Source organism: Phaseolus vulgaris, chromosome 4 (genome assembly GCF_000499845.2).
Source record: "Phaseolus vulgaris cultivar G19833 chromosome 4, P. vulgaris v2.0, whole genome shotgun sequence".
NCBI lineage: Eukaryota > Viridiplantae > Streptophyta > Magnoliopsida > Fabales > Fabaceae > Phaseolus > Phaseolus vulgaris.
In genome coordinates this window covers 8,215,581-8,226,000 of record NC_023756.2, presented here as the reverse complement: position 1 = coordinate 8,226,000, position 10,420 = coordinate 8,215,581, and the positions used below count along the sequence as shown (strand labels likewise).

The following is a 10,420-nucleotide window of genomic DNA, read 5'->3' as shown; positions in this document are numbered from 1 at the left end:
CATATAATGACATATTCACCATTCTCAGATCTAGAATACACACATTTATCAGCATCATTGGTAGAAAAACCTTCACAAAGTAAAAAATTATCAAGTTTTTCATGCCATTGTTTTGGTGCTTGTTTCAAACCATACAAAGATTTTAAAAGTTTGCATACTTTTTCCTTTTGACCTAGGACTACACAACCTTCAGGTTGAGTCATATAAATTTCCTCTTCTAATTCACCATTCAGAAAAGCTGTTTTAACATCCATTTGGTGAATTACTAATTTATGGATAGATGCTAAGGCTAGCAATACACGAATAGAGGAAATCCTAGTAACAGGTGCAAAAGTATCAAAGTAATCTATGTTATGTTTTTGAGTAAACCCTTTAGCAACTAATCTTGCCTTATATTTCTCTATGGATCCATCAGGATGATACTTCTTCTTAAAGATCCACTTACAACCAATGGGTTTTGCTCCTTTAGGCAGATCTACTAAGGTCCACGTATTATTTTTCTTAATTGATTCAAGCTCTGTTTTAATGGCCTTATCCCAATGTTTAGCATCAGGAGCACTAGTAGCTTCTACAAAACTTATTGGATCATTCTCAACTAGATAAGTATAAAAGTCATTTCCAAAAGATGTTTCCTTTCTCTGTCTTTTACTTCTTCTAACATCCTCACTCAAGGTATCACTAACACTATCTATAGGTTGTTCAGATGTACCACTACTCTTTAGCGGAAAGATGTGTTCAAAGAACTCAACGTTTTTTGTCTCTACTATAGTGTTGCGTTCAATTATGTCACTATTAAGAACTAGAAACCTATAGGCAGCACTATGTTCTGCATATCCTAAGAACATACAATCAGATGTTTTAGAGCCTATTTTCCTTTTCTTAGGATCAGGTAACATCACTTTAGCCAAACTCCCCCACACTCTTAGGTATTTCAAATTAGGTTGATAACCTTTCCACAACTCATAGGGTGTTTTACCAGTTTTCCTATGTGGTATCCTATTTTGTAAAAAACACGCAGTAAGCAGAGATTCACCCCATAAATTATCAAGAGCATTATAACTAATAAGCATGGCATTCATCATTTCTTTAAGAGTCCTATTTTTCCTTTCAGCTACTCCATTAGACTCAGGTGAATATGGTGGGGTTACTTCATGAATAATACCTTCTTTTACACAATAGTCATTAAATAAAACATATTCACCACCTCTATCTGATCTAATTCTCTTAATTTTCTTATTAAGTTGATTTTCTACTTCCGCTTTATAAGTTAAAAACATATCAAAGGCTTCATCCTTATGTTTAATTAAATACACTTTGGTGTATCTAGAAAAATCATCTATAAAGGTTACAAAATAATTTTTACCACCTCTAGACATGGTTTGTTTTAAATCAGCAAGGTCGGTATGAATTAAACCAAGAATTTCAGTTTGACGTTCTACATAGTGACATGTTTTCTTCGTTATTTTAGATTCTACGCATACATCACATTTACTACTTTGTTTGTCATGCATGTTGATTAATCCTAGTCGTTGCAATTTTATAACATACGAAGAATTCACATGTCCTAATCTAGCATGCCATATATCATACGAGTCAACTATATAAGCAGAAGATTTAGATTCATTCATAATTTCAGAAATGTTTAATACAAAAAGGCCTTGATCACAATATCCCTTTCCCACAAAAACATTGTTTTTTGTCATAACAATCTTGTCAGATTCAAATGACACTTTAACCCCAACTTTGCTTAGTAATGCCACAGAGACCAAATTAACTCTAATTGATGGCACATGTAGCACATCATTCAAAGCTAGAGTTTTACCAGATGTGAGCTTCAGAAGAACTTTTCCTTTTCCTAGGACAGGAGTTGTCCTGGAGTCACCGAGATATACTTGTTCTTCTCCATCCCCCACACTTGTGTAGGAGGTGAACACATTTCTGTTTGCACAGATGTGTCTGGTAGCCCCAGAGTCTACCACCCATTTGCTCACATTTGTCACAAGGTTTACTTGTGAAACGACTGCCACAATAGTATCTTCCCCTTCGGCTAGATTTGCCTTAGGAGGATAGTCGTTTTTAGCCCTATGTCTGCACTGAGGTGCATGATGGCCTGGCTTTCCACAGACAAAGCAATTACCTTTTTTCTTGAAAGTGGGGTTAGTTCCACTGGGACGAGAGAATTTGTTATTAGGTTTCTTTTTGTGATCAAATTTTTTCTCGTACCTTTTTGGAGCTGGTTTGTCTTCTATCACGTTTGCTTTGGCAGACAAAGCTTTGGCCTTTGCAGCAGCGCACTCCTTCCTGTTTGTGTCTTCAATGATGATGTGGGTGATCAAATCTGATAGAGACATCTGTTTCTGTCTGTGCTTCAGTTGTTGTTTGTAATCCGTCCAAGACTGCGGAAGCTTTTCGATCAAGAGTTCGGACACGAATTCATCTGGCAATTTTATGCTTTCAGTTTTGATATCTTCAATCAGCTTGTGATATTCGTTTATTTGGATTTTGATGTCTTTGCCTTCGATCATCTCCCAGCGGTAGTATTTTGCAATTACGAACCTTTGTCTGACGATGTCTTCGGCAGTATATTTGAGGATAAGAGAATCCCAAATATCTTTCGCATTCTTATAAGAAGCATAAACATCGAACAAATCGTTAGATAACACACTGAGTAAAGTGTGACGGCATACCTTATTCGCATGGATCCAGTCGTCAACTTGTTTCGCAGCCGTGATTGAGTCGGGCTTGGCAGTTGTAAGTGCATGAGCAACTCCGTACATGTCCAATAGGGTGGACACGCGTTCTTGCCAACGTCGGAAGTTCTGACCGGTGAAGACTTCAATTTTGGAGACGTCCGGAAAAGGTTTCGCAAAAATGGTTTGCGTTGCGGAAACAACATTTGATGTTTCCAGAGCAGTGTTGTCGTTGTTGTTCGGATTTTCAGCCATAAGTCCTTACGATTGTTGAAGTATTTGGCTTTAAAACGAACACAAAATAAAAGGTTTCCCGAGGCGTGAGTAATCACTGTCCGTAAGGACTTATCCGCGGTGTATTGCGTAAGTCCCCCAGGATACAACAGGAACTTCCCGGATATTTCCGAGGATCAGAACTAGCAAGTTACTCTTTAAAAGAGTAATACCCAATGGAACCCAATATAAAACTTAAAAATATAATAAAGTAAGTGAGGAGAGAGAAAGTGGAAAAAGAGAGAAGAAAAGAGGTTTCACTGTGGGTGAAGAAGATGAAGAGAGTGAATGAGAGAGATGATGCATTTGGAGAGGATGGAACCCCTCTTTATATAGGGATAGGAAGCAAAGATATTTTCCATCTCCATAGCTGATTTCAATTTGCTGTTGCACCTAATTTATTTTCTTGTTGCACTCATAACAGCATTTGACATCTTCAATCAACTTCCTCCAAAATCTTCCGCAACTATAGGCACGTGGGTTCACAATTGTTTTTAAGATATTTTGCAATATCTACTTTGTTTTACAACGATTATTAGTGTTTGATAAATAATACTTTTTTAGTAGCATTCTTTAAACCTAGCTTCAAACTTTACATTTATTCCTATTTTGTTATAAAATATATTAAGTTTTTTTTTTAAATGTATGATTTTATTATTTTTATTTTTTATATGGGTAAAAATTTATTGAAATGCTTTGTTTTCTTACTCCATAAAATATTAACAAGGATAGAAAATAAGATTATTTTAATCGTTATTATTATTAGAATTATTTATACACTTCTATATTATAAATTATTTTAACTATTATATCATTTAAAATATTTATTTTACTATTTCAGAATTATCTTTAATATACTAATATGTTTGATAAACTAACATACGGGCTACCAACTTTTAATTTTTACAACAAGTTTTTATCGAACATATAGCCATTTAATTTCACATCCTTTTTTATATTTTAATGACTAATTTATTTTTAAATAGATATGTTAGATCTACGTCTCAATTAAAGAAATAAAACATTTGTAGAATTTAAAGTTGGACCAAAATTATGAATTTTGTAAATCTCAGGCCTGAAATTGTGAGAAAAGAGGAGATTAAAATCACGATGAAGAAATAAAAGGAATTCAAATTATAAATTGAACATAAGTTTTTAGTATAATTAACCTCTTCTCTTTTTCCTATAGTTAGGACTTTCACATTTGGGTTGACTAAAGAATTAAAAAGCTGATAACACCCTTTTTTTATTTTTCAAATTTTATTAAAAACTACAAATTTCTTTATTAACTTTATATATTAATAAGGAATTCCATCTAATAATATTAAAAATATAATAATGATAACATTTAATGTTCAATTAATAATTTATTTAAGGTTAATGGCACTTAAAATTCATATTATTCAAATTTGTATCACTTAATTTTAGAAAATAATAACTCACTACTTATGTCAGCTTTCAATGACATGAAACAGTTATTTATGATTTGAAATTAACACATTTTTTTTTTAACTTTTTAACAAATAAAGTGTAGACCCTTGATCTGAATACCATCTTTGACCCAAACAGCTTGAACTTTATAACCTATGAGTCCACGCTTCCACCCTAATCTTTTTTTGTTGTGGGCGTGCACGCATGGGTTTGTATAATTGAACAAAGGACACAAACCAAAACCATCACAAGAACAAAAAAATAAGAACAAAAAATTGTACAACGAATTAACAACACTTCACATAGGGAACAAGAGGATTTTTTTAGACGAGACATGGTAAATCAAATTGAAATTTTCACTGTGGCACAAATGAAGACTTGGTCTTGGATTGAGTAAAGCGCACGGTGTAAGTTTTTCATACTCAGATTGATATCTTGAATCTTTAATTTATATGAGGTTAGTTAATGTTTCTAGGAGATAATTGTGTCTACTGGTAGGTTTTTCAGTTTTTGTTAAAAATCTAGAAGATTAAATTCTCGTACAGATATTTTGTGTAAGGGTTGAGATATCCCTAAAATAACTGTTATTTATTCATTCGTTTTTCGAAGAAAAAAAACACTTCAATAATAAAAGCAAACTCTGAAAAATGACATGGCATTGCATCATCATGTACATTTTTAAAATCAAGGGAGGTTCTACCCACCACATAGTACATAATTAAGTTTCTATTCTAAGACAAACAAAAGTGAAGAAAGACCCATCATTTTACATTCAACTTTACTTTCACTTTTTTTTTTCTTTTTCTTTTTTCTGGTTAGTGCTAGTTAACATGAAGTTTGATGAATATTCAAGGGTCATACAGTGATGGTACAACAAGTATTGTTAATGGGTTGGCCTCTTGCCATGCCAAGAAGCTTCATCTCCTTTGTTGCAGGATCCTCAAGCATTAGGACCTTGTCCTTGTCCCTTACCCCAACCATGTGAAGGAATTCATTGTCTTCTCTCTCTTTGCCCTTGAAAAGAAGCCTCTGCTCTCTAGGATCCAAATTTGTCACCAGTGACAAAACCAGTTTCAATTTACCTGCAACTCATATTCATTCACATATTAGTAAAACACACACTTGAAAAATATATCTATGTTCTATTTTATTTTTAAGAAATTAATAATTTCTTGTATATATTTTCTGAGTATCTTATCTCATCAATGATTTCAATATTTCTGTCGTTTTAAATCATTAAATCAGACAAAGACACCTAGCATCACCATCCAAATGAATTAGTTTTTATCTCCAGCTTTTAAAATATTATCTTCAGCCACTATTTCTTTAAAATATTCCGACATTAACCTTTGATTAAGGAAAAAAAATGCTAAAGTTCAAATATTCTAAAGAGAAATACCCAAAAAAACTAATGATTTTAAAGTCAACAAAACAAACCAAAAATTTGATTTTTTTTAACTACTAAAAACACCCTTTAACCCAAAATTTTCAACCTTTGATTGAACGAGAAAAAAAATACTAATGCAAGGTTTAAAGTTCAAATACTTTAAAGAGAAATACCCAAAAAAGATAATGATTTTAAAGTCAACAAAACAAACTAAAAATTTGATTTTTTTTAACTACTAAAAACACCCTTTAACCCAAAAATTTCAACCTTTGATTGAACGAGAAAAAAATGCTAATGTAAGGGTTAAAGTTCAAATACTTTAAAGAGAAATACCCAAAAAAGATAAAATGATTTTAAAGTGAACAAAACAAACCAAAAATTTGATTTTTTTTAACTATTAAAAACACCCTTTAACCCAAGAATAAAAATTTGGAGTACACTCTCAAAAAAAAACATATGGGGTATATATGATCATGAAATTGATAAGAAAAAAAGGGTTTGTAAGCAAAACTAGGTTTCTTTACAAGAGCATTACCAAAAGTTGAAGTTGCATCAATGGAAATGTCATGCCACTGTGACACAGTGGAGACTCTAACAGCAATCACTCCCTCACCATCACTTTGGCTACTCTCCCTCTTCTGAACAAGCATGCCACCAGGCCTAAGCTCCCACTTGATTTCACCAATGTTTTTGGCATCCTTTTCTGGGGAAGATGCTCCTCCTTTGCTACTGCCATTGCCAAGCTTGGAGCTGCTTCTTGAAAACCTCTTTGACCTCAACTTGATCATACTTCTCTCTCTTTGTTCTTTTCTTTTGTGTTGTGTTTATTGGAAGGTGAAGAAGGAGCAAAGAGAAGGTGATGGGGTTAGGCACTTATATAATGGAGGAGAGTGTGGAAAGACACAAAGAGAGAGCATGAATAAAATAGAAGCCGCCCTAGTGTTTGAAAAAAGCAAGAGTTGAGGGAACACATGGGGAGACATAGGACAATATGGGCAAATTGTCTTTTCTAGGGCACATGGGGGGACTCACTAAAAAATTCATTTAATTGCTTGATTGGAGGGGCAAAATCAATGGCTTTCAATTAGGTTGCTTTTCTTCTCTTCTTGGTTCAAAAGCATTCAATGCCTTAATTAATACTGAACAAGTCCTCATCATAAGTGTTATACCTCTAACCACACCTCTTAATAAAGAATTGCAAAGAGTTACCTAATCACTCCATAAATTCTTTTTATTCAAAACCATAATTCCAATGAGTTAGATCATTAAATGTCTTAAAAGAATCATTAACTTCAAGTTTCTCATTTAGATAAGAATGTGTGTAATCCATTTTTCATTCAACTTTTTCTATAATATTTTTTTATTTGTTTACAAGACTTTGACTTGAAATTTTACTTAGGGTCCAAATTACAACAATTGCATTGGTTTTGGTAATCATTAACTTCTAGTTTCTCATTTAGATAAGAATGTGTATAATCCATTTTTCATTCAACTTTTTCAATAATCTTTTTTATTTGTTTGCAAGACTTTGACTTGAAATTTTTCTTAGGGTCCAAATTACAACAATTGCATTGGTTTTGGTTATGTGATATTAAGTAATATTGACTATTTTTTATGCTAATTAGAAATTCTTTTAATGCTTTCAATTATACTAATTATATTTATATGTATAATCATTTCTTGAAATTTGATATAAAAAAGTCAAAAGAAGTAATTGAAAATAGGATCTTAATTAAATAAAGAATATTTTGAAATAAGATCGACATTGATTAAGATAAATGTAATTAAGTTTTATTTTATTTGTAAATTAATTTATTTTTTAGCTGTAATTAATATGCATATTTTAGTTTAAAATAAAATAATATGTATGGATAAAATAAAAATAGTAATAGGATAGACAAATATAGATTAATGTTTTAATATTTCTATTTAATTTTATTTTTTTTTAAATTTTGGTTATTAAATTTTATATAGATAAAATAATATAGATTGGTTCTGATGTACACAAACAAGATAAACTTGATTAGAATTTTTTTATTAGTAAAAATGAATAAATAAATAAGAGTATTTGAGGGATACTTCAATTTTATTACACGAAAGTTATCTCAAGTAATCTAAGGAAACATTTTTCAACTGAAAAAGCAGTCTAAAATTTGCAAAAACCTACTTAGACCCACTAACTCCCAAAAAGTGACCCTACCGAACAATAGATGACCAAACAAAAAACACCCATAAGGTGTACACAACAAAACAATGCATCTAAACAAAGCAAACATTTTTTAGGAATCAGTCTCCTATTCTCAACACTAACTTGGACAACGAAGAGCAGCATCTTCTCATCACATATTTGCATCAATAAACTTACATTGACTCATGAAATCATCCTCCACCCATTGACTAATATAATATGTATGCACTGTTTTCCAAATTTGTCAATCTTAGAATCCTAAATTGCCAGAATGATTTTTAACATTATTGCGTTGTGTCGTATGTTCCTCAATCCATCTATAACATAGGTTATATATTATCAAAATCACTTTGCATGTTAAAAATAGGTGATTAACAAATTCTTCCTCTTGTCCACACATTACACATAACATGTTGTCAAGTTGTACTATCCTTTTTCCGTAGTTATATTTCGTTGCTATTATGTTCTTTAATAACCTCAATGTGAATAAATGAGCATATGGTAGTGCTTTAGATTTCCAAAAATACTCTTAAAAGGGTCTCTCTTCACTACTTAAAACATTCAACAACCTGTTATAGGTTGAATTTATTGTATAAATATTCGTCCCGTTTCCCTTCTATTGCCACTCATCCTCCTCGTCTTTATTTAATGGTATCCCTTCTATCTGTTGTAATAGCTTATTCACTTCCTCTATTTTCCATTCAAATCGTCTCTGCCTCCATTCAATACACCACGCCTATCTGTTATGTATCTAATTCCCTATTTCACATTACTTTGCTTCTTTATTACGTGTTAAATCATTCATCCTGGGATACCTATCTTTGAGAGGCGTGTTACCCACTCAATTGTCTTCTCAAGCCCTTATAATCTTTCCTCCTCCAATCTTCCACTGGATTTTATGTCCAAAACAAATTCCCCACTCCTCCTTACTAGCTATAATCTTGATATCTCTCCACCATAGAGATTATTCTCTATTTACCCTTGTATTCCTTAGATCCCTCCATTCCCCATATTTAGATACCAATACTTCCTTCCAAAGACTTTTTTTTCGGTTCCTAAACGCCAAATTCATTTCCCACTAGAGTTATATTAAACAATCTTATGTCTAACACCCCTAAACCTCCTTCCTCTTAAGGTTTGCACACTTTCTCCCAAGACACCCAAATTATACTCCTCTCACCCCTTGCCCAACCCCATGTATTTTTATAATTCTATTTGCGACAATTGTAGGCATTTTAAAGAACGACATATAGAAGAGATGTAGTGATGTAATAACCGATTTGACAAGATATATTCTACCCACAAAATAATCTACCTTTCCAACCAACCAACCTCTTCTTAATTTTTTGTACAACCCCGTCCCATAACCTACTTCTTTTGTGTCTACCTCCCACACTCATACCCAGGTACTTAAACAAGATGCTCATTGTGTCACAGTTAAGAACCGAAGCGTACCTGTGGATGGTATTTACATCCAAACATGTTCTCCCTAGTCTACTCTTGCAATAACTCACTTTAGCCTATATGCTAGCTCAAAATACCTTAAAATAGATTTTAGTACTAAGACATTTGTCGTAGCCTTACAAATGAAAAATCCGTCGTCAGTGAATTGTAAGATGTTCACAAGCACCTCATTATTTCCAACCTGGATACTCTGTAATAAGTTTTTCTCTTGTGCTTGTCTCACAACCCCCACTAGACCTTCTGCAGCTATAAGGTACAAAAATGGTGCGAGAGGATCACCTTATCTTAATCCCCTCTCCGATTTAAATTCAGTGTTTGGACTTCAATTCACAAGAACTGACAACGATGAGGATTGTAAGCATTCCTTTATCCAATCGATCCACTTTGCACATAAGGGAATCATAAGTTTTTTTCATAATCAACTTTTAGGAATAAACTTCTTTTCTTCTTTCTCTAAATTTCTTCTAAAGTTTCGTTTGTCACCAACAGACTCTGTCCAATAACCCCCTACCCTTAATAAAAGTGGACTGCCTATGATCAATAACCTTATAAATGACTTTTTTTTTCAGTGTAAGAGACAATATCTTAGTTATAATCTTGTAAGCTATAATCTTGTAAATACGCCCTACCAAAGAAATTGGTCGAAATCGATTCAAGTGTTGAGGGTTTTTGACTCTGGATATGAGAGTTATAAACGAAACATTCACTCCCCTAGATCACCTTCCATCATTTGAAAAGCTTCCTACCGCATTGATAACCTCAATCTTAATGTCTTTCCAGAAAGATTTGATGAAACTAAAATTATATTCATTCGAACCCCGAACTTTAGAACTATCACAATTCCAAACCGCTTCTTTAATTTCTTGTTCATATATATTTCAAACCAGGTTGATTTCTTTTCCTTCTTGATTCAAAAGTAATCAATACCTTAATTCCTGTCATACGTGTTATACCTCTAACTACACCTCTTAAAGAATTACAAAGAGC

General features: G+C 32.6%; 1 protein-coding gene across 1 annotated transcript; it reads right to left on the bottom strand.

Moving 5' to 3' along the window:
• Window positions 1–5,022: 5,022 nt before the first annotated feature.
• On the bottom strand, window positions 5,023–6,754 carry LOC137837161 (BAG family molecular chaperone regulator 2-like). Its single transcript, XM_068646050.1, has 2 exons — window positions 6,317–6,754; window positions 5,023–5,476 (listed from the first exon to the last, which is right to left on the bottom strand). Exons 1-2 carry the CDS (start codon window positions 6,567–6,569, stop codon window positions 5,250–5,252), a joined length of 480 nt encoding a protein of 159 aa, XP_068502151.1. The 5' UTR covers window positions 6,570–6,754; the 3' UTR covers window positions 5,023–5,249.
• Between the last annotated feature and the right edge of the window lie 3,666 nt (window positions 6,755–10,420).

Excerpts from the sequence above, each read along its gene's own strand:
- LOC137837161 (XM_068646050.1), bottom strand. The coding sequence starts at position 6,569 with ATGATCAAGTTGAGGTCAAAGAGGTTTTCAAGAAGCAGCTCCAAGCTT. Across the intron at positions 5,477-6,316 it reads TGATGCAACTTCAACTTTTG|GTAAATTGAAACTGGTTTTG; the intron begins GTAATGCTCTTG and ends TATGAGTTGCAG.